The 27,507-nt window shown below is 39.6% G+C and overlaps 1 protein-coding gene across 3 annotated transcripts in view; it reads right to left on the bottom strand.

The window, feature by feature from the left end:
* Positions 1-9,050: 9,050 nt before the first annotated feature.
* LGSN (lengsin, lens protein with glutamine synthetase domain) overlaps positions 9,051-27,507 on the bottom strand; it is a 31,028-nt gene continuing 12,571 nt past the window's right edge. For 2 of the 3 annotated variants that reach the window (XM_059699640.1, XM_059699639.1), the window contains exons 2-5: positions 23,865-23,994; positions 22,901-23,095; positions 16,353-16,519; positions 9,051-11,784 (exon numbers count right to left, since the gene is read on the bottom strand). In XM_059699640.1, the coding sequence (XP_059555623.1) occupies positions 10,579-11,784; positions 16,353-16,519; positions 22,901-23,095; positions 23,865-23,955 (1,659 nt within the window). In that variant the 5' untranslated portion in view covers positions 23,956-23,994 and the 3' untranslated portion in view covers positions 9,051-10,578. The remainder of the gene's footprint in view (positions 11,785-16,352; positions 16,520-22,900; positions 23,096-23,864; positions 23,995-27,507) is intronic. The other variant, XM_059699641.1, reaches the window with a different exon arrangement.

The following is a 27,507-nucleotide window of genomic DNA, read 5'->3' as shown; positions in this document are numbered from 1 at the left end:
CTCCAGAAAACGTCCTGACCAGGAATCGAACCGGCAACCTTTCGGTACACAAGATGGCACACAGCCATCCAGGCCACACCAGCCAGGGAGAGACTATTTTGCAATCTTTCTCCTTCCTTAAAGGAGTAAGTAATGAAGTGAAGTGAGATCATTCACATGTCAAAAAGCATTTAAGTGTCTTAGCTGTAAACTTGATTAATAGTCATCACATTGAACCTAATAGCACAGCAGATAGCATACTTTTCTGAAGCGTGTAAAAGCCTTCCTTGGGTATTAAGAAGATAGCCTAGGTGTGAGAACAGCTGTTTGGCTTCTGTAGCAGTTTAGAATAGCAAACTTTTGCCCCAGGGGCACAAGAAACTAGAAGCATGGAAGTAGCATCTTCAAAACAACAGAAGCCTTCGTGTGTGTGTGTTTGGCCATAGATTCAGGGCTTAGGGAACTCTGTGAATGTCCAGGCAGGTCTCGATCTTGAGGAAAAGTGGTTCTTAAACTTGGGCATGTGGAGGAATTGCCTAGAGCACTTGTGAAAACACACATTCCTGGGCCTGAGAATTTGCAGCTCCAAAAAGCCCAGCGGTGTGCCTCTGCTGCTGCAAGGACCCCTTTGAGCAGCTTTGCCCTGTGTGAGGGCATCCTTGTAACCAGGGTGATTCCTCAACTGCCTCTCTTTCTCACTCTGTTATTCTCTTTTCTCATACCCGAGAGACAGAGAAACTGCTCTGGCAACCACAGGACATGCAAAAACAATCTCTGTCCCCTGACCAAAAAACAAAAACAAACTATACAGTTGCCATGCAGCATAGGGCTCCCTCGACTGGGTACCTGAGTGTGAAAAATGAGAATCGCTGCAGGGGGACCAATTCTATCTCACCCTCCTCGAGAGCTGCAACTGTGGCAGGCGACCTTGCCGATTGAATCCTTAGGGTGTTGTTTCACACTATAAAGAGAAGCCAAGAAGGTTCGAAGTTGAATACATGTGGGGTGCAATTCACATGTTCTCAGCAGATTTCAGTCAAGACATTTCTTTAATCTTCATTCAGCTTTAGGTTACTATTGATCCAACTCGTAGCAAAATTTTCAGTAACCATTAGATGATCCAATCATACAATCATCCATTTAATGTTACATTTTTTAAAGGTATGTCCAAAGGAGCTCAGCACAGTACATTTTAGATGCTCCTTATCTATGTGATATAACATTACATATAGTGTTTTTAAGGTAAAAAGTGAGGGAGGAATTATTGTAACAAGTCTTCTGCTGTAGATAAAAAGGATATCCTCATTTTATTGATTGAGGAGTTGTGATTAAAAAAATTAAGTTATTGGGGATGTAAACTACAACATAGAAAATATAGTCAATAATATTGCAATAACTATAGATGGTGTTAGGTGGGTACTTGAAACAGCAGGGGGACCACTTTGTAAAGTATATGATTGTCCAACCACTATGCTATATGCATAAAGTCAGTAGAAGAAAATAATATGGATAGTACACTGTCATTGGAAATTTTAAACATAGATAGGTTATTTGTCCAAGATCATGTGCCAAGAGCATAGAGAGACAGCAGGCCTGCTGTGGGCCACAGTGTGGAGGGTGAGATGAAGCCATAGCTGAAGCTGCTTAGTGAACCATGTAGGGCCTTCAGTGGCTAGCAGACAGGCTAAGACTCAGAGGACCTCTCGTGCCAGAAAGAGCTGAAGGACTGAGGCAACAGATGAGAAGGATCTGGGGGACGCCCTGCCTCTGTGAAGAGGAGACCCCAAGTCTCGCCAACTCTCACTGCTTGAGCTATGGATGGCAGCAGGTGATCAATGACCAGGTGTGACAAGGGATTTTTCTTAGAAGGAGGCCAGTGAAGACTTAAAAAATAGCAGAGAACCAATATGTAAACTTGCAGTCAACAGGTCATGAGTTAAACAGTGGAAATATTGAGTTTGAGGTACCTGGGAAACATTCAAGTAGAGGTGCATTTTGAGAAAGCAGTTTGGCAATCACCTGGTTGTAGATGGGAATTGAAGGTATGGAACGTACCATGGACAGTCACTGGGTTTTCACATCACCCCACAAGGGCTCTCCTGCTCTGTCCCAGCCGCATTGCAATAGAGAGAGTAGCCATGATTGTACACTGTGGCTTCTCCCTTCCAGGCCACAGTTAACTGGGTGAGAGAGGGTACACTGCCCAAACTGAACCAGGCAATTTGGAATTGGAACTAGAAAAGTCCAACTTCAGTCAGGTTGATGATTATAAAAGATATAACTTTAGTCTGTGGTTTTAGCCGCCATGTTCCAATGTGTAGAGGAAGAAACAGAGAAAGCCAGTCTACCACTAAAGAGAACACATACAGACAAGGATAGAGAGGAGAACAAAGAGAAAAACATGTTTTTGTTTATTTACAGCTCTGTGGCCCTTGGTTAGGTACATAGCTGAGTCAAAGGTCTTTGAGTCCACGAGGCAACTTTCTATCTCTACAAAAAAAATATATTTTTTTATTTAATCAAATTTAATGGGAACACATTTTATTTTAGAATGAGGAAAAGACTTTTTAGAGAGAAAAAAGAGTTCCTGAATAATAACCAACATTAAATATCGGAGAGAAGTTTTCAGGAGTTTGAGAAGGGGTGAGAGAAAGAAAAAAAAACTTAGAGACTATGGTGTCTTACAACTCAAGAGAAACCCATTTCAACAAACGGTCAAATTCTGCCTGTCTACTAGTCATGAACTATAAAGAATGAGACGTGGCCAATGGGTTTAACAAGAGGGAGGTCACTGTTGGCTTTGGTGAGGACAGTTGGAGTGGCTTGGTGTGGAGCTGTGAGGAGTAAACAGTAAGAGAACAAGGTATGTGTAACCCAATCAATACATTTGATTTTAAAGAGGAGAGAGTATGAAGGGTTCTTGGGATTATTACAGGGTTTGGTTTTTCCCTCTTGGAACATGTGTGTATATGATACACACTGGAAACATGTCACATAGTTAAATTCTGATGGGAAAGGAACATCGGGAGATTGATACACTCGAGATACAGTAGAAAGGGGGTATTTGGTAGCATTAGGGCCTGAGGAGGTCGGAAGGGTGGGATCCTGAGAACACCCGAGGGACACCTCTTGCATCGAAAGCAGAAGGAAGGGGGAACCATGGTGATATGAAGTAAGAGTCTAGTTTACCGCCAGAGAATTGAGGAAGTGGTTTTCTTCTCTCCTTTCTAGACATACTTCTTTTCCTTCCCCAAGTCCTGGAGACATGAGCTCTGACACCCTTGCCACCCCGGGGTCAAGGAGGTTGGAGCCCAGGAAGTCTGTGATACGAGACCTTAGTATTATTTAATCATTGTCACCCTCCTCTATGCTGTTTTGTTCTCTTCTGCAACACATATAGTCTGTCCTCAACCCATAAATTTAGAAATAAACCTAATTCCCTCAATTAAATTGGAATCTCTCTGTGGGAGAAAAACATGTCTTATCCAGTTGTGTGCCTTCCTCTTCAGTACCTATCATACAAATGATTTCTCAGAAACAATTAGTTAATAAATTGAATAGAAATAGTACTTAGTATCTAATATCAATAACAATTTAAAATCTCACCATCCTTTCTAACATCTGACACCAAAGCATCATCATTTCTGATTACCTCTTAAAAAACTGAATTGGCATATGTGTTTTCCGGTGAACTCAGAAAGAAAACTAGCCCTTTGTAGAAATTATGTAATTTGTAGAGGCTCTAGAGGCTTTTATCCTCTGATTCATATAAATGAACCTCCAAATGAGTAAAAAATTATAGATTTTTTTATATTCCTTTTATAGTTTATTTAATGTTAAACATTTCTTCTTTACTTCTTTTCAGAACTATTTATTCCAAATCCGCTGCAGAGTCACCCAGAATTTTTAAAACCTGGATTAATTTCAGACATCACATAATGCAGCTAATGTTTCCATGGTTTCATATTTCTAATGGCTCTCGAATATACCCTTCAGTATCAGTAATATCCTTCCAATGCTCCCTTCTGCTCTCTCCACTGATACTGAGCCTGTACTTAATAACTGTTAACCAAAACATATTCAAATATAAGTCATGTGATGGAAAGTACATTTCTGCTGTTAGTATTTCTAATACACTTTTTCAATTTCTATTCATTTAAGATCTGGTTACTTTCATGTTTAATATTAGGTTTTTGTGATGATTTCTGAGCCACTAGTACTGACTCTTTAATGGTGCGCTGCTGCCCTCTAGCGCATGTTTGAGAAGTTCCTTACAATGTAACAATTCCTTCAATAATCTCTTGTATCTGCCCAATGAATAGATATCCATTCTTTTTCAATGAATTATATATTGGCAGTTTTATGTAAATTCAATTTGCATGTTGATTAATTAAAATTATACATCTCTTTCCTTTCCAGATAAGATTAATATGATCAGTTGGTCAACTGATCATATTAATCTTAAAAGGAAAAAATCCTTAAAAGGGAGGGGGGAAAAAAATCTGTTTCTCATTGTGTTTTGTATTCTCAACCAATTCTCTTTTCACCATAATTTATACCTTTTCCCTTCAGGTAAGCTGCCTGTTTGTTTGTTTTAATCAGTGTGCTTTCCTATCTGTTATTCCTTAAGCATCCAGAGAGAAGTATCAAATCTTCTATGTGCTTGGTGAATGTGCTTAGTGAATACTTGTCAAAGGCTATTTTTGAAGATGGAACAAAATAATTTCAGTTCAAATTCCAAGGGCTGTCAGAAATTTTACCAGGTATCTGTTATATTAAAAAAAATTATAAAATTCTTTAAGGCTTGATGTACTATTCTTCTTGGAGAAATGTTCTGAAATAAATCCTGTTATGGAATGATACTCTTTTGTGAGAAGATTTCCCTGGCCTGGATAGAGTAGCTGGCAGGTAGCTATTACCTGAAAAATTCCACATCTGGTTTGCTGAGATTTGTTTGTAGTCAAACTTATTAACTATAACTCAATGAAACTACATTGAACTGTATATTAGCAAAAAGGAACAGTCCCATTATTTAAGTATCTACCTGCATTTGGTGCCCAGAAGCCTTAAAATTGAAATGTAATGTGCAACATAATTTTCAGTTTTGTACTCAGCTGAAACTGTATGGTGAATGGCTTTTGGGTATAGCACAGAGACGACGAGGCTCAAAAGGTGGAAGAAATCCACATTTGTCTCAACACTTAATTTCTTTGAGTCTCACTTCTCTTACTTTTAAAATAAACAGCATGCCCTTTTCGTGAAGTCGTAGAGAGCATCAAAAAAATGCAATGAACAATAAAGTATCAGAATGAAGTATGCTCTATACAAGGAGCTCAACAGACCTTTGTTTCATTTAAATTTCATATAAACATTAAATTGTTCCTACTCTTCTGATTAAGGAGCACTCCTTCCCTTTTCCCCCTTCCCACTTATCCAAGTTGCTTGCTCTCTGTGTATCTTTTATATACTCCTTTTCAGTCAGTCTTCATTTTGCAAATTCTAGCCAGTTTAAGCAGGAAATGGATTTATAAAAAGATATTAGGTAATTCACAGAACCTGAGGAGGATCTAAAAACCAGGCTTGGAAGCTACACTTGACTGCTCCGGCGAGAACCTAAGCCACCAGCACTGGGACGCTTGTCACTGCTGCCCCCTCAGGCCGACCCGAGTGGAGTCCCCAGAGGGTTGAATGATTGCATCAGATTGGCAGTCTTTACAGCACTGTGGCTGCAAGAGAAACTGGACAGGTGAACCTCTAGACAGGAGGCAGGAGACAAAAGGAGAGGAATCCCACAAACATGAAAAAGCTAACGGAGGGTTTCACATGGCCCAAAAAATCATGGCCATTTCTCCCTGCTCTTTGTTTTCTATGAACCCCATCATGCTGGTCAAATGTGTTTCCTCAGGAGTTTCTAGAAACAGAGAAGCTGTAACCAATAACAAACCACAAAATATTGATTCTCTCAGCTGTCCCTATCTCTATTTCTCACTCTCTCTGGGCATATGAAGGTATGTGAGAGTATTATACTGTCATAGGATAGAACTGTATTATGCATATAGTATATAGGATAATGGATTAATCAATTGATTAATTAAATAGCTATTGAATTCCAGAACATTGGCAAGGGACAAAAAATATAAATATAACTATAAATATGAATAAGATCTGTGCTGTTCATTCTTGGAACTCACATCCTAATTAGGAAAGCTGTAAGGTAAACCACTAATTATAGGCAACATGAGAGGAGCTTTAACAGGGAACATGCAAGGCACGGTGCGCATATGCAGTGTTTAGAGATACAGGTTCTAACACCTGTAATAGAAAACCCAAGATTAAAGGTATCGTTCGATAACACCTATACCACAAACATATTGGTAAGTCTGTTTTGTTATACAGGTGACTGGCGATATGTCAATAGGCTGCTGTGTGATGCTGATAAGTTCAGACTGCACTGTATGCTTTCAATTTTTATTCATATTTAGTTTTTAGATCTTTCAGTGCCTTCAAATCATTTCAAGCTTCATTGTTATTCAGACACTCACTGTAAAATGAAATTTTAGATCATAAAATGTCCTTGAAAATAGAAACTTCTTACTATGATACTAATGTTTTACTTTCCAGTCTTAAAATATTATCGTTTTTAATTTACATTTCTCATGTATACTCATTTAATAACCAACTTTAAATTCAGTAATCACATTTTCCCCTAAGCTTTGATTAGAACAATTATAGGGAATGAAAATAAGAAAGTAATTTCTGTAAAGAGATCCATAAAGCATCCTTTTCAAGCCATAAAAGCAGCCTTCGAAGTAGGTTTTTGTTTGTTTGTTTTTTCAGCATTAGGGGTACAAACAAATTCTTTCTGTTCTGCTTAAGATACACAGATCCAAAACTCTCCCACTGCCTGCTCATCTTCTTTGTCTTGGTCTCCCCTGGTGCTGAGTCCCAGCAGAAGACTCGGCACACAAAAGGTGCCCAATAAGTGCTGCTGAATATCTGTCTGGCCTTCTTAGCTAGATTAAGGAGGTACCTAGAAGCATCAGCAGAAAGTCCCCTACAAAATAGAAACCAACAACTGAATTTTTATACCTACCCCAATTTTTCTTTAGCTTAAACTCTCTAGGCCAATGTTTATTGCTGGTTTGCCTTATACAATAAGAATGAACATCGGCCCACACCTAAGGGAAATCACCGTGAAAATGGCCACACCAACTTATGCTATAAACTGACTGGTAGTACATGGCTGACTATTTTCTGTTACCTCACTACATTAAACCCTGAAGATAATATTCCCATAATTTCCTCACTCTGGCATGCTGAATGTTGTGTTTTTTAAATGCTAATAAAATGTGTAAGGGAAAAAATAAAGGCTACAAGCACTGTGATTAGCAGAGTTTTTTTGTTTTTTTTTAATCACATCTTTAACCCATTGACATAAAACCAAGCCAAAGCATGAGATGTGTTTCACAAAGGCCCATAGACTCTGAATGGGTCTCTAGAATTCTGTTAGGGTGGGAGACAATACAATTTTTTTGCATGTGTGGATCCCTCTAACTCATATTCTCCTCTGCGAAAGTGGAAAGATTGAGGAAGTAGGCTTTCACTTCTTATATCTTTACTAGAGGCCTGGTGCACAAGATTTGTGCACTGTGGTGGGAGGTCCCTCAGTCCAGCCTGCACCCTCTTACAGTCCAGGACCCCTCTGGGGATGTCCGCCTAAGCCAGCAGTCAGACATCCCTCTCACAGTCCGGGGCTCTTGCAGTCTGGGACCCCTCGCTCCTTACCACCCACCTGCAGCAGACTCAGGAGAGGCTTCCACCACTGCCGCTGCACTCGCCAGCTGTGAGTCCAGCTTCTGGCTGAGTGGCGCTCCCCCTGTGTATGTGCACTGACCACCAGGGGGCAGCTCCTGCATTGAGCGTCTGCCCCCTGGTGGTCAGTGCACATCATAGCAACTGGTCATTCCACAGTTCGGTCAATTTGCATATTAGGCTTTTATTATATAGGATTCTTTCATCCTCAATTTCTCAGATTTCCCACACACACCTACATTTAGACATATCACTCATACTCGCACAGTCAGTCACACTCACACACAAGTAAGATAGAATATAAAGTTTGTCACAAGTAATGAAGACCCTAAATCACTATTCCTTTCAGGAGATAGAAGTTTGTTACTCTCTCAGATTACAATCTGAATGTGGGCAAATCGAGTTCTGCCCCACAAAACTGAGGTTCCCTCTTATTACTTCACCTTGTGTGGCCTCCATCCCCTGGGGCATTACTCCAGCCACCTGATCTGAGGCCAGCCAGCAGGAAGGGTAAAGGCAGAAAGATGGAGAAAGGACCAGGAGCAGAGCATCTGTCCTTTAAGGAAGTTCCTCAGAGCTTCCATACAGCACTTCTACTTAATTCCCCTTGCTCTGAACCTAATAGCATGACCATACTCAGCTACAATGGAAACTCAGAAATGCCACTTTGATTTTTCAAACTTTGTTCCCAACTGACATATTTAGGTGTTATTACTGGGAAGAGAGGGGCGAATGAACATTGGCAGACAACTAGCAAGCTGCCATGGGCTTGCTCCTTCCTCTCCCTGACATGATGTAGTGTGTGGAATCTCATTCTCGGAAGATTCAGGGAAGATTTCCTTTCCTTGTTCTACCCGCTCTACACTAACTTCCTCTCCACCACTTCATCCACAAAGATCCTTATTCTTCTGTATACAAACACATTCCTGCTCAAAGAAAAAGGGAGAGGAGCAATTAGTGAAGGACAGACCAACTGTCACTATTTAAGCTACTGAGTAGAGTAGTGCCCCCCCCCCCATCTGCGGTTCTGATTTTTCATGGTTTCAGCTATTCTAGCCACAATCTGAAAAGATGAAATGGAAAATTCCAAAGATAAACAATTCATAAGTTTTATTTATATTTGTACTGTTTTGAGAGAGAGACAGAGAGCGAAAGAGAAACATCTATCCCTGACCCAGAATCGACCTCTCTGTGCACAGGATGATGTTCAACCAACTGAGCCACACCTGCCATAAGTTTTAAATTGCACGCCCTTCTGAGTAGCGTGATGAAATCCCACGCTGTCCCTCTCTCTCCGAACAGGACATGAATCATTCCTTTGTCCATCATATCCATGGTGTACATGCTAGCCACCCATTGGTCGCTCAGTAGCCCTGTGTGTTATCAGATCAACTGTCACAGTATCACAGCACTTGTGTGCAAGTCACCCTCATTGTATTTAATAGTGGCCCCAAAGCTCAAGAGTAGTGATGCTGTCATTTGGATATGCTAAAGAGAAGCAGAACGTGGTTCCTTTAAGTGAAAAATTATGTATCTATGTACAGAAAAAAAACCCCCAGTATATTTAGAGTTCAGGCCTATCCTCAGTTTCAGCACCTACTGGGGGGTCTTGGAATGTAATCCCACAGATAAGAAGGGGCTACTCTACTACAAAGTTGAATAGGAGAGTCTGAGCCAAATTCTAATCCTCAGCTCGTGTGTTTGCTATCTAAATCGAGAACACAGTCAGTTTTAATTGCACACAAATCTCCTGTTTGATCCTGAGCACTAGAATAGGGTTTTCATTTGCTGGTAAGTGGATGTTGGCATTTTTCCCAAAAGAAGCTAACCTTTAGTGATAGTTACAGTATTATCTCATTCAGGTCCGGAACAAATATTCTCTAGAGAGACACCAACCTCTGTGGGCAGCAGAATCAGTCATTTAAATACAAATTTAAGCTGCAAACATAGCCCTCATTATCTAGGCAGTTGTTCTCACACTTCACAAAGCACCAGCGGTATCTTTGAAATCTCTAGTTTCAAAGAAGGGAGCAAAGCACACAGAGCCCACCCACGCCCACACGCATACCCATTCCACCTTGCTTTATAGATCGGGCTTCTAGGTGAGGCATTGTTTTCAAATATGGTTTTAAACACTCGGCCTCATCATTCCCAGCCTGAATTCTATTTCTTGTGGATTTTTTTTTCTTGCGGACCTTATAGCCTTGAAGTTCCTTGGCCTTTGAGGAGTTGCTGATGAAGAAGGGTAAAAAGAGAAGGGACATATGGGAACGCTCTTGCTGACTTGTCATCATGACATATTTTTGCCAAACTTATTTTAACTTATTTGGAAACATCACGATGAGGCTTGCAAAATAGATCCCCAGTATGTCTTGATTCGTGAGATTATACTCCCAGTCTATTTGTCTCCCTGGCAGTCACAACCTATCTGTATGATTTAAATTATTGTTTAAGTGATTAAATTTTGCTTTCTAATTCTTAAGACATGTTTATTGTGTGAATATACATGTTGCCTGAAAAAAAAACTGAATATTTGATCGAGGTCAACATACACAGGAAATGATGACCCCCTGGACAAGACATGGTGAGTTTGCGTAGCACAGCCTCACGGCAACTTTATTGTCATCAGAGTCCTCTCAGCAGCCCACTTCCATGGCAACAAAATAGAAGAGCGACAGCACTTGTAATCTTCTTGTTCATTACAAACGCGCAATCTTTTCTTTCTGCTAGCTCGGCCACTGAAGTCACAAAACCACATCTCTAAAGGAATCGGGAAGGGAATCCATGCTAAATAAAATACTCCAGGAATTTATTTCTCTCCGCATCTGTGTCTTCATTTTCCAGCTCATATTTCTTCATGGCAACGAAATACCGAATGAAAGTTTCTCCGAGAGCCTGTCGCAGACATGGGTCTTCCTCCAGCGCCACAAGGGCATCTTCCAGCTTCAAAGGGATCTCAGGAGGCTTTGACGGGTAGAGCTCAGGGCTGTCATCATCCTCGGGGCCAGGCAGGGCACCCTCGCGGCTTTGAAGTCCGTCCAGACCTGCTGCCACCGTGGCGGCCAACACCAGGTAAGGATTGGCCGTGGCAGAGCCCAGCGTGTTTTCTACCCGGGCGCCCTTCTCCCCGTGACACTTGACATTAAAGGCGCAGCTGTTGTCATTGTAGCCCCACGTTGTGGGCACGCTCTCCTGCTGCTCTTTGCTCTCTTTGGAGTAGCGTTTCCGGCAGCTGCGGGCAGGAGCCAGCAGGCAGCTGAGCGCGGCCGCGTGCTTCAAGAGTCCGGCCACCCATCGCCTCCCGGCGGCGGAGAGCGGCCCGGGGCCGGGGCTGCTGCAGAACAGATTGTTCTCCCCTCCCACATCCCAGAGGCTGTGAGAGAAGATTCCTGAATGGCAGAAGCCAGTCTCGATGAAAAAGCTGGTGATGTAATTGTATTTCCGGGCCACTTCTCTGACGCCTGCTCTGAGGGTGAACGCGTTGTCGGCTGAACCGATGCCAAATTCGGGCAGCAAACAGATTTCCACCTGCCCGGGCCTGGTCGAGGAGGAGAAGCTCTCCACATGGGCTCCGGTGCGGCACAAACCATCCACGAGCTCCTGGATGAAGGGCTGGTCGTGGTTGTTGAACCAGGTTGCAGCGGGAAAGGATATGGTCTTGGAATTGATCACTTCGGGCGCCCCGAAAACGCAGAAGTCGTAGAGGAAAGCAGAGAGCAGGGAGAAGCCCGCGCCCCGCAGCTGGCGCAGCTGCCGCTTGGCGATGTGCCGCGGGGACGTCAGCAGGGGCTCGCCCGTGACCGTGAACGGGTCACAGATCACTCTCGCCGTCCTCTCGGCCCATGGCAGCGCCCGGAAGGTGGACAGCTCGGGCATCAGGACGATGTCACTGTTGAAACATGTGGCTCTTATGTGATCCACTTCGTGGCCCTTAGGACTCGGCATCAATTCGAGATAGCCTCGGGGCATGAAAACTCCGTGGGTCACTTTTTCCTAAAGTTAAAGGATAGAGCAATCGAGGTTTTGAAACTTGAAAGCAAACATAAATGGGGAAGGGAGGGGAGGTAAGGGGGAAAAAATGTGTTTAACATCTATTAGTTAACATTAACTTAATTTTAATTTTTTGAAAGAAATCCCCAATGGTGCTTTTATAAACAACTCATTATTGTTAGCCTTGAAAGGCTTCCTGGGCTCTGGAATCTGAAAATAGCCGTCATAAGTAAAAGGTATGCTGATTAGGAAAATGCCTTGAGAGCAAATGACAAAGGTCAAGTAAAGCCTTATGGAATTATTTGAAATGGTCGTGACCAAAAGTACTTTCCAAAGCTCTTTTTATTTTACAGCATAGTTCCTAACGCTTCGGATAAGGCTTGCTTTGGGCTTGTCCCGTTGTAATCCCCATGGTTAACTGCCTCTCAGAAGTCTACACTAGAGAATTGGAAGTCCTCAGAGAGCTGAGTGTAGTCAGTCCTACAACACACACCTGAGAAGCCAGGTCTGCTGACAGCTGCCTTCCTCTCTTCATTCACTTTGACATCCCTCTCAGAATGAGCTACCTCACGGCCGCACAGAGTCCCAGAAGCCTTGCCTGTGAATGTGGACCTGTATCTCCACCGTTACCGCTTCCAAAATGTTGTAGCTTTCAAGTCAGCATGAACTGGGGCTCACCAAATCTGATTCTAGTCCTGGCTCTTCCATTAATTATTTGTGTGAAGTTAGGCAACTCGGACTATGTACCTCGGCATCCGTGTCTATGAAACAGAAGCTAGACTAGGTGATAGCTAAGGTACTTTTTAGCCCTATACCCTCTTGGATTCCATGGGTTTGGTCATTCATTTAACTTTTGCTATGTGCCAAACAACAGGAAAGTGATGAAGTTATAAAGTCAATCAGACACACACAAAAACCCAATTTCTAGAAATGGTGTAATAGGAATATCAACAAGGCTTCATGTGTGGAAGTTTACATTAATGGACAGAGGAAAAAGCCGACTAGAAAGTGTGGTTCCCATGATGCCAGTGAGCCTTTTGAGGTTAATAAAACGTACTGCCATTCGGCAAGCCAGATTGTTTCCTATATTACCTCCAAACCTCAAGAGCATGGCTACCAAGGAGGTGTTGGTGCTAGCAGACACAATCTACTAACCCACTCTTCTGCCTTTGATTGTGAGCCACTGCCTCCTTCACTCTCCACTGTCTCTACACATACTTTCAAATGCCACTTGACTTGGCTGATCCAAATCTGCTTTAGCAGTAATAATGTTGAGTAAGGTGAGCACTACTCATCTGCTGCCTAATTTTTTAAGTCATTCATAGACTTGTCTATATAAACTTTACACACAAACACACATTATGGGATTTTAGAGTACTTTAGTATGAAATGCTTTCATTCAAATTTTTGCTGTAAGAAATAATGTGATTTCCCGAACTTGTCAATTTTTTAGTTTGAAAATCTGTATGTTAGTACTGTATCTAAAATGAGGAGGGATGTATTTTATTCATGAGACTTCCAAGAGTTTCTGCAATTTAAATCTGTGTTTGCATGCACTTGATTGTGAACAATAGAGAACAGCTTGCTACCATTTTACTCTTCATGAATTTAAAGAATAGTAAAAAGTACCACTTTACCTTTCAGGTTATTTAATCTGTGTTTTTCTGAGCACTCTTTTTAAACTGTCATTTTCTTTATTCTTTTATGAACATTCAGAATGCAAACTACTCTTTCTTAGTGGTGGGAAATACATAAATATATACACACAGACTTTGTTCATGACAATTGTTATCTTACATTATGTTTAAAAATATAAACAATAGGGCAATTTCACACCACAATATAAATCACCAGCGAATCAATAAAAATTCTTACAGAATAGCTCCAATCTCTATGATCACTGACATTTGGGCCATATTAAAGGTCACCTTTTGAAACAACCAAAGAATTGGTCATGAGTTCTATATCATGTTTTGATTAAGTCAGAGATAGAAAGAATCTGCATACAATTTAAACAAAAACTAATCCTTTGATAGAGCAGGTAGTATAAGTTGGTTGTGTGGTTTAAATAAACTAATATTGGTAAGGCATTGAGCATAGTGCCGGGCACATGGTGAGTTTTCTCTAAAAAGTAGATACCATCATTTTCAGAGGTTCCCCATTTGACCTTTTCCAATTATATAACAGTCTTTTCCTCTACTCTTAGTAGATGGCTTGTTTTAAAAAAAAAAAATCAATGTTTTTTCAATTTTATAAAAAAGAACACTTAGCTCAAATTAACAATAAAAGGAAATATAAAAGCAGAGCTGGAGGCAGAAGGTGCAGTTAAAAAAAAAAAAAAGAGAGAGGCAGTGGAAATGGAAGAGAAGAATCACTGACTAATGTCCCAGCTCTACCACTAACTGCCTGTACTATTTTTTAAAAGCTTTCCTTAACTTCCTGGGCCTTACTCTCCTCATCTATAAATGAAGTCAATGGATTAGATTATGTTATATCTTTCCATGGTCTAACAATAATTCTCAAATTGATACTTTATTTTCCCCAAATAGAAAAAAAATTTTAACTACTTTATAAAGATTAAAATTACTTTTCACTAAGCCATTGGCAAATTATTGACTCCACTCTTTAATGAATTTCCCATACAGAATTGTATGTCTATACATATACAGGTAGCTTTATAGATATACAAACACACAATGTTTATTTTTTTTAAATATATTTATATTGATTTTAGCGAGGAAGAGAGAGGAGCGAGAGATAGAAACATCAGTGGTGAGCAGACCTGGCTGCTCAGGTGTGTATTGTCGGACTGAGAAGGACTTCCAATTCTTTACTGTAGACTTCTAAGAGGCAGTTAACTATGGGGATTACAACAGGACAAGCCATGGACCTGCTGCCTCCTGCCTGCCCCTCCCCCCTACCCCCACCCCTGGGGATTGAGCCTGCAAACTGGGCATGTGCTCAGACTGAGAATTGAACCATGACCTCCCGGTTCATAGGTCAATTCTCAACCACTGAGCCATGCCACCTGGGACAGACACACAATGTAAACATTGGTTTGCACAGATTAACCTATTTTTAATGTGTAGTCATGATAAATTTTCCAAAATCAATTTAATCTTAAAGTATAAATATTCATGCTACACATAAATACTCATTCTCATTTATACCTTCAAAAGTTCCAAAATAAATTTGAGTTGTTTTGTTAAAACTACTGTACAATCATTAAATAATAATAATGGTGATGAAATGTATTAGAAAACTGGGGTTAAGAATAAATAGCAATTGCCCTATCTAAACTCCAGAAAAATAAAAGTGGTTCTTATATGTGGGATATTGAATAAGATAATGGAAAATATTTTTAATAGCAATAAAAAAAATAGAATGCAGAAATTTTCTCTGTACATCAATTGTATCAATGCTCAGCAAATACAGGGAGCATATTAAATTACATTTTCATAAAGGAGTTCCATTGAGGAACTAAAGTAAGGTTTTAAAAATGTAGTTTCAGATGCCATTAGTAGAATAAATGATTAGAAGTTGGCAAAAATTGAGTAACAAAAAGTTTTATATTAAGGTCTCTGGCAAGTACCTGAAGTGCCAGTTATTGTTTCTTATTGATTGAAAGAAAGTCATGTGAATTAGATCCTGGGCCTATCCACAGTAAATTTCACATTTTGTTATCAAAAGTAACCAACATTTGCTCTTGCCTGGATAAAGAGGAAACAATATCTGCAGGCTGATCTAAGTAATTTCTTACGAAACAAATTTGAATCTGTTAGCAATTGTTTTAAAAGGTGTTTTGAAGATACCCAGTTTTTTTCCAGCATAAAGCCTATGAGAAAAACTACAGTTTGATATCACAGTGATAACAATTACATATTTTTTAATTTAGAGCATGCTTAACAATTATCTTTTTTATATAATATTGACTGATGTCTCATTCCTAAAAAGTAATGTTTCAGTTGCACAATATACCTGTCATTAAAATGAAGACATGATATAAACTGAAAAAAATCTTAAAATCTTAGAACATATCCAAAACTACAATATTTCTTAATATCACTATTTTAGAGAACGTAATAGTCATTAAGTCATCCAACAATAGAGTATTTTCTTATCAGAAATAGAAGCCAAAAGGGATATGCTTTTTATCTAGCAAATTCTTTCTATTTAATTATTTTTCCCCCTTTTATATTTGCTCCTGGGTCTTCTGTTGCAATTTTCTCATGTCAAACAAAATATAATCTTCATAATTGCAGTAAGAGAGAAAAGATAATTCTGTAGAGGGAAATTATTCAAAGCAGAAGGACTAAAATTACCAGTCTTAATTAGTTTTATATTTCTATTGGGTAAAGGAATGGCTGTTTGGGAGCTGAAATTATGTGTTCAGCTCCTTGGGGAGAAATAATGTGTTTGGGAAGGAACAAGAGAAGAAACAAAATAAAGTATTGGTTTTCAGCTAAACTTGCTGTGTAGATTACAATAGAATAAGAAAGAGTAATAAGGACCGTTGGCTTGCTAATGGTCATGAAATTACATTCAGTCGTAACTCTCCTTGTAAAACTCACCTGGAAGAAGTGTGCAGGGATACTCTTAGACCTGGACACCCCATGGAGATCTGTTGCTTCAAATCGCACAAACTGAAGGTGATTTTTGGCCAACTCTTTTTTAATGTGCTTCCTTCTAGAGGAGAGGTGAGGTACCTTCAGAATTTGTGTGCTGTCCCCAGTGTCATCTGTGAAACAGAGAATGGTTCTAAAGCATTAGACCATGATGAAATGAGAAGCAAAAGGAGGCTGGATAGCAGTGGATTATTCTTTATGATTATTAACTATGACATTCGTGTCGTTGGCTTAGAGCTAGAAATCTTACCTTTCTTACTTGACCTTACGTATTCCCAAGGACATTGTCTCTAAAGGACCTAGGAGATTGTTTATCACTTGGGACTAGGTGAAAGTTAACGTCATTTGCATAAGTACATAGCAATATCATATGTAAATACTTACTGAAAATGCCTTTGCTTATGGAAATTAGAATATATTTGCATAATTAGACAGCTTTGGCATCATATAAATCTGTATATAGATGACTACCATTGAAAAGAAAACACTTTGAGCTCCTTGAACTGGTAATATCTAAATTAAAAGTTCTGAGGTTGTTTTGTTTTGTTCTGTTCTGTTTGCCAAAAGGGCTTTATATCTTTAAAATGTCATCTGAATCTAAGGCATCTACATCTTTCTGTCAAATTTAAAATTTGTGTCAATAAGCAAACAAAATAATTTTTCAAGAATGAGAGTGTAGGAGATGAAAGATCTAGACTGAATACTCAATTTTAACATTAGAAACCTAGAGCAACCAGAAAACAAAAGATGGAATGACAAAAGGGGTATAGGCAGACACCCTCCCCCCCCCCCCCCCCCGTACCAATAGTCACTAAAATTAGAAGCCAAAAAGGTTTTTTGTTCTTTTCAAGACGTTTAAAATAGTCTTCAAATTCTAAAACTTTACAATTAGAAGAGACTTTGGAGGATAAGTAATCTAATCCAATCACCTCATTAGCTTGAGTCCCAGAGAGGTATGAGGTGCCCCAAATCACACTCTCAGTTCATTGCCAAAATTGAAACCAAAATCTGAACCTTTGGTTTCCAGTGGGTAACGCATCACCATAAAATGACTGAATATATAATGTTATGGTGATGAGTTATAAAGCACATAGAAGGGTCAGGCACACAGTACCCATCACAAATGTTATCTGCCGTCCGCACCTTTGGAGAGGCAGCAGACTGTAGGGATTCAGCACAAACACTGGAGATCATCTGCCAACCTCCAATCCTGCCTTTACCCCAAAGACTTATGCTCTCTGTGCCCCAGCATTCCCATTGATACAATACACCTATGGGCTTGCTATGATGATGAAAGCCTATAGCACAGGCTTGTTATGACAAGTTATTTAACAGTTCCTGGAAGATAGTAAACACCATATCAGTGCTTCTTAAATGCATACAGTGAGCACCATTACTGTAAGTCTAGTAATGGTACTGTGATCATATGTGAATTGAATACCCATCAATCTGTCACATCCCTGACAGTGAGCAGCTTTAATTTTAAAGTGATACCTGAGTATCCTTTTTGACATATAATTAGGCTTTAAAAATAAGCATAAAGATGGACAGTTTAAAATATAGATCAAGTAGATTTAAAGTACATGAAGCATGAGGAAAACAAATTACTGGTTTCACCTATGCAAATATATTAGAGATAATGTCCTGTTACTGATACATTTGGCTACACTGAGATTCCTGAGGGTTTATTACTACCTTCCATTTAACACAAACAATTAAGCTGTAGCAATTACAGTATTTCATGCTAAATTAGCAGTTGCTGTGTTCCCAACCTATTCTGAATGATTGGGTATTCGGCCCAAGTTAAATAATTCTCCTTAAAGAAAATAAAATTTATAAGCATGTTAAAATATGGAAATTTTCAGATAATCGGTATTCTAAACATCATGAGCAATTACATATAAGCTACAAATTTAGTTTGCTGTTTTTTAATTGATCTTTATTGTTGAAAGTATTACAGATGTCCCCCTGTTTTTCTTCATTTTTCCCCAATGACCTCTCCTTCTCCCCACTCCCATATTTTAACAACATAAAAAGTTAGAATGTCAGATTACAGGTAATCCTATTAGTCTTTTACCTTATCTGTATCTTCTAAGTTTCTGCAATAAATGTGTTATTTTAAAAAAATAAAAATATCAATCCACTCAAGATAGATTGTTGTTGTTTTTTAGTTACCACTACTAGTTATTCGGGACATAGTCTAGGGAGCTGCAGAAAAATCCCTGCCCTCATACAGCTTTATATTATTGAATAAGGGAACTGTAGGCAATAAACATGCCATTGAATGCAAAGCTGAGATCATTTGTGGTGAAAAATGAATAAAACATAATCACCTAGAATATCAATTCTATGGGATTTGATTACAATGTGCACAGGTCCAACCATTGATTCGGTTGAAGATCACCAAGTTTCTCTATGGCTGGATAGTGAGTATATGTATTAGTTTGCTAGGGCTGCCATAACAAATACCAGGTATCTTTAACAGAAACTTATTTCTTACAGCTCTAGAGGGTAAAGGTCCAAGGTCAAGGTGTCAGGAGGGTTGGTTTCTTCTGAAGATCTCTCTCCTTGGCTTACAGATGTCCTCTTTACATGGTCTTCCCTCTATGTGTGTGTGTGTCCTCATCTCTTTTTCTTATAAGGACACAGTCATACTGGACACCGGTCATATTGGACATAAGGGAGATCCTACACAACTCACTCATCATTAATTACCTCTTTTAAAATCCCATATCCAAGTACAGTCACATTATGAGGTACTTGGAGCTTGGACTTCAACATATGAATTTTGGGGAAATTCAATTTAGTCCATAACAAATTTGATCTAGTTTCGTTCAGAGTCCTCATCACCACCTGCATATTGTATGACACATGTTACTGCCTGTCTTTCCCACTTGCATGTCAGCTCCAAGAAACCAGGGGCTGAGGTTTACCTGCTGCTGTAACCCTAGTACCTGTAGCAGTACAGGCATATCATAGGCACTGGATGGCTTTCATAAGCAGGTGCGTGAGTCAATTAATTCATTCATTCATTCATCAATGCATGCTGTGTGAGTTGACCTTGTCTAATTAAGAAGCAAAAATTGACATCACATATTTTGGCATGTTTCCTAAGTATCCATTTTTCATTTGAAAGTTCATTTCTTTCACCAACTATGAGAACCCTATCCAACCTAATTTCATTTTTAAGGCAGTAACTAATCTTGCTGCATCATTGTCTGAATTTCTTTTCTTCAAATAAATCATACTTGTTAGTTACAATTAAACCTTTTGGTCAGCCCTTCCCAGATGCCCATGATGAATAGCAGGCAGATAATTGCTAGTTCAGGGTCTCATTTGTTTTTCTTACAGTGTGGTTCCTGGGAGGTGTTCTCCTTTTCCATCCCCTCAGAGGACTAATAAATTAAATCGGTGTGCTTTTTAGAGGAAATTTTACCAGTGTGAATGTTTAGGGGGAAGAAATCAGAAAATGCATACCAAAAAACATAAAACCTCCAAGTTCTGTAGCAACTAGAAGGCTGTGTTCAGTGACAACAAGGACATAGTTCAGTTGTAGTGAGCAAGCCATAGTCACTTATAAAAGGCAGATTAGCTAGACATGTGGGCTTTCAGAAATATTAATTCAGAAAGTGCACTCTATAAGCATTCAGCTTATGGAAAGCCGGGGATAATCTGCCACGCTCCCTTCCCAGGGCCTGCTCCTCTTTATCCACATGTCCCCTCCGAGAGCCACCCTGCTAGTGCAGATGTACCCCACCCTCGTGCTAGCCCCGCAGTGTTGGAAAGCCCAGGTGGCAGAATAACCTGGTACAAAGCAGGGACAGAAACAATAAAATGTAGAAATGTGGGTGGGGGAGAGGGAAGAACTTTTCATATACATATGAAATTTCAGAGTAAGTATTATAGAGAAGAAAATACAATGTTGAAATTCCTTGCACTTATTTGGGGGGGTTATTTTTAATTTAATTTTAAATTAATTTAAAATACACATGAATGTGTTTTGTTTGGGTTTGTAAACTTTTTGGTGCTTAGGGCTTTAAAAACTTCATCCTGCCCAGGGCCAGAGAAGGAGCTTCTGAATTAACTAAATTATGTCAGTAATGGTACCCAAGCACCTAGCTGATTTGTGCAGAGACAGCTCATGACACAAATTCTTTCCTCAGATTTTTTGACTTGAGACTAAGCAATGAAAAATTCCATCTCCCTTTTTTGGCTGAAGGTTACAAATTGCTGTGGAAGAGCCAATGTGGCTGGCAGATGTTTTCGAATTAGTCTTCCCAATGTTTGAAAAATATTTTGAATGAGTTGACATTCAAATATCAGAAAATTTCATATAAAGATTTTGAGCTCAAGCTTTTCTTGATAAAACTAGATTTGAAATACTAGATGGATATGTCTTTATAGCAACCATTGGCTGGAGCTCTGAGGTAGCCTGGAATGGTGCATGCATGTTCTAATTCATGGATTGACAAATAACCTTCTATAAAAAGCCAGATAGCAAATATTTACAACTTTGCAGGCCAAATGGTATCCAACTACTCAACTATGCCATTGTAGCACAAAAAACAGCCATAGACAATACATAAAGATTCTTTACAAAAACCAGCTCGCAAGCTAATTTAGCCCGTGGGCTATCATTTGTCACCCTCCACTCTAGTTTCTCACAGCCAGCACCACTTCCTGTTTTCTTTTACCAGCCCACCTCATGCATTTGTATTATTTACCTGGCCCCTGTACCACTTGTGTTGATAATCCCTGATGCTTAGGGGCTGTCAGTGCTCATGCTTTTCATGGAGAAATTCATGAAACCAAAAAGCATAGAGAAATGCAGAGATGGGAGATAGTGTGATAGGCCTCCCAAAGACTTTCAGACTCTAAACCCTGGAACCTGTAGATTACATCAAACTGTATGGCAGAATGGACTTTGCAGATATTATTAAGGTTATGTACAAACCTTAAAAATTAATATTGTTATGGATTATCCATATTGGCCCTTAAAGGCAGAGAACTTTCTCTAATTGTAGGCAGAAAAAAAAATATTATTTTGCGGAAGAAGGGGAATTCAGAGAGATTCCAGACATGAGAAGGATTTGAGGCATTGCTGGCTGAGAGATATAGAAACAGAGAGAGGATTCTAGGAGCTAAGAGCCACCCCAGTTGGCAGCCAGCAAGGAAATAGGAACCTCAGTGCTGCAACTGTAAGGAACTGGATTCTCCCAACAACCTCAATGAACAGCAAGTGGATAGTCCCTGGAGTCTCTGGCTAAGAAGCTAGAGGTCCAACACTCTGATTTTGACCTTGCAAAACCTGTAAAAGAGAAACCAGCTCAGCCAACCCAGGCTTGTGACATACAGAAGTCTGAGATAATGAATTGTGTTCTTTCAAGATGCTAAGTTTGTGGTAATTTGTTATGCTGGCAATAGAAAACTAATGTATACGGAGTCCTGATAGCGTTCACTCCCAGGCTCTACTTCCTCCTCAGGCCCTGTGTGTAGTAAAGAATTTCCCCTTGCCCAAGGAGAGCACTGGCCTTTACCTTTGGTCCCTGGGAAGTCATCTCTAAGCTTTCGGAATTTCCGGCCTGACAAGAGTAATTTACCGGGAGCTTCTGGCCCCACTGGAATATCTAGCAATGTCATTTATTGTTGAGTCATGGGGTATCAGCTTGACCCTCAGCGGGACTGAAGACTCAGGTCAGTCTCATGGCCAGTTGCCTGTGGAACCCCAATAAAGGTTCTGGACACCAAGACTCAGATGAGCATCCCTGGTTACAACACTCACACATTGTTGCCGAGAGAATAGTGTTGTCCATGACTCCACTGGGAGAAGGCAAGTGGAAGCTCTACGCTTAGAACTTTCCTGCACTCCCCCCATGAGTTACTTCTCTTGGCTGATTTTAATCTGTATTCTTTCACAATAATAAACCATAACCTTGAGTATAATCACTTTCAGTGAGTTCTGTGAGTCCTTATAGTGAATTATCAAAACTAATTTTGAGGAATTCCCAAATATGCAATTAGTGTCAGAAGTAAGCGTTGCTTGGTGGATACTGTACCTCTAACGTCACAAACAGCTATTTCCTTACTTTCCAAACCTGTTTGTTCAATCCTTTCAACATTGATTCCCTCATGGGGAGAGAAAAAATACCTCTTTTTAACTAGTTTCTGTCATTTGGATCTCAGAGATTTTTAACCAATACATTCATAGTCCGAATTAGCCGTATCCCTATTAATAAGCCATAAATTTAGAATAACAGAATTTCACTTTTAGAAGACTTGAGAGATCATCCATTACAACCTTTCCATTTTCTAGATGAGCAGTTTGTGTGTAAAGAAAACTGTAAAGCACTTTTATCAATGATAGCTGCATAAATTATTTTAAGTATTCTGACTCCCAGGCTAGCATTCCTCAACCAACATCACATTATCTCTAATACACATACGCATTTAGGACTAGTGGCTGGAACTATATCAGTTTGTCCCAGAGTCCTTACCAGTACAGCTGGAGTCTGGGTTGAATTCATTACCAGGAGCCCTGGCTGATGTTTTGAGGGGTGAGGGTTTCATCTCTGCTGTATGATCCTGGGAGTCCTTGTCATCTTGCGGATGCGATTCATCAGAGCCAGGTCCCACAGCTGGGTTGCTCGTATCCCCTAATGTGTGACACACCATTTGTTCTTTGATCCTTTCTGTAGTAATACAGAAAAATGTTAAGGGATGTTGCCATTGTTTTCAGCTGTCTTCCAATGTGATATGGAGAGAAATGCTTGAGGAAATAATTTATTCCTAGGCGGTAAAATGCCAAATAAAGGGCAGTGAGCATAGTACACCCTGGTTGCAGGCCATAAGGGGGTGCAATGTCTCTAGAGAATCTAAAAATAATTTTAAAAATCTATAGAAAGTCTGACTGCTTTTGATTGCTGCCATGCACTGCCCTTTCCTACTGACCTGCCTTGGAAAACACCACTGCTCCTAGAATGGAGCCTGTTGTCCAGTTTAACTCCTAGGTTCAGCACTGTTTCAGGCCCATGAGAGTCTAACTGCAATTCCAACATGTGGTATGAAAACGTGCCCCCACCTTTACTGTGGCCTCCCCAATCTTCAGTAACGATCTTTGTGCTCATTCTCAGAACAGAAATGTGCTTCTCTTCTTACTTATGTGTTGCTTCTTTTATATTCACTCTTTTTATCCCACTGTATCCCCTTTAAATTCTGAATATTTTGGCTGATTGTTTTTATATATTTACATTGTAACCCTGTATTTGCCATCTTTTATGTTGACTTTGTACAAATAAATTTTATTTGTTTTTGCGTCTTCCATAGAAGAAAAGCAAATGTATTATGAAAATGTGGACCAAATAGAGATTGTCATTGATGACATATTCTTGAGAGATAATGGTAGCAAGATATTTGAGATTAAGTGTCTCATGCTCTTAGCTGAGCAGTTGTACAAACTACCTTTTGAGATGGACATATCCATTTCTCCTATTTCAGTTGAAGAAATATGTGATTTAGTGACTTTCTTTCTTGTCCTTCTTAATTTACTCATCCTGCTGCCTCCCGTCTCATTGCGTTCATCTCTTGAATCCTGTAATAGTTAATAAACAAAAAGTCCAATAACAATGCACACAACCAAATTTGGTTGTCAAGAAAGTATGATGATTGGAGAGCTAAATTTTAAAATTAATATAGGAGACTTTTATAATGAGGTAAATTTTGTCATTTCCACGTCCAATTGAATAACTTAAAATTACAAAGCCAACGTTCTGCTGACAAGCTGGATATTCTATATCACCTTACATATGTGGTTTGGGAAATATCATGAAATAAATTAAAATCTTGTCCAACTAGTCAAGATTTCTATTCTTACTTTATACTCTGGGGTATTTTACATTATTTATTCCTAAATAATTTTGCCGAAGGCATTTCAGCCCAAAAGTCTTCTTTTTTAGCATCTCTAATGTCTTTGACCAGAGGCATAAGTACCTGAGATTTGATTCTCTTCTTTCTTTTTTCTTACCTCAAACTTATTGCATCAAAATTTACTTTACTTCAAAAAAGCACTTCATGAAATACTATTCTGTAACTGTGTTTTACAGTGTAAAACTGTCATCCCTAAACTGTCGTATAGCTTGATATGTAAAGAAAAACATTTTTAAACAAAATAACCAAACCTCCTACACTCTAGTTATAATCTTTGCAAGGATCCCTTGGTAGACTTGACACGGCCTATTTCCAGCAGGGGCTAGAGGTGAAGAGCTTCAGGGTCTTCATACCAGCAGCGGACAGAATCCCCCCTGAGTCCCAGGACACAAAAACCAACACTAAAACAAAAAAAATTGAAATGTTGTGCTTTTTTAAGCTGACACTGGTATGTTTAATGTTGTTATACAAAAGCATTAGGGTTTCAGAGGAAAGAAAAGTGGCAGAGTCAGGGTCAAAAAATACATTCTAAAATGTTTTAAGCTATTGTCTTTTTTGAAGAGCATGTCCTGAGAAGTTTCATATCTGGGGGCGAGTTATATAAATACATGACCAGAGTCGCTGCTGAGGCACAGTTGTCCCCATTTATCAATAAAGCCAAGGCAAGTCAGCTTCTGGAGACTGAAAGAGGGGGTACAATTTTTACTTTTGTAACATTCACCTGTCTTCAGGTAATCCGGACCAAAAAGAAAAGATTCTTAAGAAAACAACAAAGACCATTCACCTAGTTACTAACCTGAGAATTGCACCAGCAAAATCCCAAGAACTAAGTCATAGGACATGCCTCTAACTCTATAATAGACGTTCAAATCAAAAGTTTTTATCAAATGAAGAATACCTTTAGTTCAGTCTTTTGACTTTCTCTTCTATACTAGGATAACCAGAGTATAGGCATAGCTATAATAACTGAAACAAATTTAGGGGAATCCCTGGTTTATCTTGCCTCAAGTGGAGTATTTTTATTCTCCTTAATCTTTCAATTACAGTCAGCTACAATATGAATGATGTTTCATTAAAAAACCTATGAGCCAGGATTCATGTGGTTTGGGTTCTAATTCTGACTTTTCAACTATGTAGCAAGTCCTTCTGGAGCCTTTGTATTTTCATCTAGAATCACCACCATAAAAACAATCTTACTCAGCAAGTATATTAACATTTTACAAGCATTTCATAACCAGACAATATTATGTCTCATTTAGTACTTACAAAACACGCAGGGAACATTTGCTATTACCTATACTTTTGCCAAGGCAGAAATAGGTCTGCAGGAGTTACGTGATTTGTTCGAGGTCACATAGCTGCCAAGGAAGAATGGGAATTATTTAAGGAACTTCCCACATCACCACAGCCTGACAGTTGAACTAGATGGAGTTCCAATTCTAATATTATCTGTGTGACTCATAAAAACTTGTTCACTCAACTTCCTCAATTATATGTTCTTTTACAGTTGTATTTTTGTTGTTGTTATTTTTACTAGCTGTGCTAATGGTTAAATATTTCAACCAACACCTCTCAGTACCATTCTAGATACCACTGCTGGGGAAAAATTAGGGTCATTACAGCTATCACTCTACCCAGGGGCCCTCTAGAACTTCTGCGTACTCTGAGCAGCATTCCAGTCTTTTTGAGATCTTCTATGTGGTAATTGAGAAACTTTCTTTTCTTCTTTACTCTCTACTTTATAGTTGAATTGCCAATATTTAAAAATTATAAAATTTAACATAAAAATCCAGATTTCTGGCATTCTTTGGAGACTTGGAAAACTGGCATCACTGGGGCCACATTTTGTCATGGCAATGACTGGCTAGAGCCACATGTTGGCTCCTTCTTGGAAAGGGGTGTCAGCTCTGGTGTTCACCATCTAGCCCATCATGTCTCTCCATTATCTGCCTGGAATTTGAGTTTGCTAATCCCTGAACAACCTGAATAGCTTTCTTTACCACATGGAAGCCTTCAATTCCATCACAGTACTTTATTGTAAGATAGAGGCCTGGTGCACGAATTCGTGCACCAGTGGGGTCCCTCGGCCTGGCCTGTGGGATCAGGCTGAAACCGACTCTCCAACATCCCCTGAGGGGTCCTGGATTGCGAGAGGGTGCAAGCCAGGTTGAGGGACCCCACCGATGCATGATCAGGGCCAGGGAGGGACACAGGAGGTTGGCCAGCCTGGGAGGGACTATGGGAGGGCTCCAGGGCATGTCTGGCACATCTTGCCGGCCGGACCACAGCAGCAACCTAACCTACCAGTTGGAGCGTCTGCCCCCTGGTGGTCAGTGCACATCATAGTGAGCGGTTGAATGGCCTTAGAGTATTATTAGTATATGACGCTTTGATTGGTTAAACAGATGGCCAGATGACCAGTCACTTAGCATATTAAGCTTTTATATAGGGTTCTTCATGAAAGGGATCATGTTTTATTTGTTTTTATGTCTTTGCTTTTGCCTCATCCATAGCAGGTTATCCATAGTCCTCATTATTTAGATTGATAAAATTTAAGCTGGTGGGGAGTTAAGATAGTTTTAATCCTTCTACAAGAAAGAGTTATAAAAAAAATACAATTGTAGCCCTGGCCAGATTGGCTCACTGGATAGAGCATCAGCCCTCGGACTGAAGGGTCCTGGCTTCAATTCTGGTCAAGGCCACATACCTCGGTTGCATGTTCAATCCAGGCCCTGATTAGGGAGGATGCAGGAGGCAACCAATTGATGTGTCTCTCTCACATCAATGTTTCTCTCTTTCTGTCTCTTCCCCTTACACTCTCTCTAAAAATCAATGGAAAAATATCCTCATGTGATAACACTTTTATTATACCTACTATGAGTTAAGTCTCTTCTAAATGCTCTGTATATATTGATGCATTTAATTTCAAAACCATCCCTTGAGATAGATACATTATCATCTCCCATTTTAGAGGTGAAGAAAACTGAGTAAAAAAGAAAGATTAATTTGCTTCAAATCACATATCTTGTAAATAGGAGAGTTAGGATTTGAATCCAGGCATTTGGCACTAGAGCACAAGTACTTAATGTTCCCTAAATGAATACTGTCAGTAAGACTGCCCCCTGGGGTGCTGCAGTGCTGGGAGGCTAGAGCAGAATTCAAGAGAGCTCTGCAGGAC

This window comes from Myotis daubentonii, chromosome 6 (genome assembly GCF_963259705.1).
Source record: "Myotis daubentonii chromosome 6, mMyoDau2.1, whole genome shotgun sequence".
Lineage (NCBI taxonomy): Eukaryota > Metazoa > Chordata > Mammalia > Chiroptera > Vespertilionidae > Myotis > Myotis daubentonii.
This window is presented reverse-complemented; position numbering and strand designations above follow the sequence as displayed.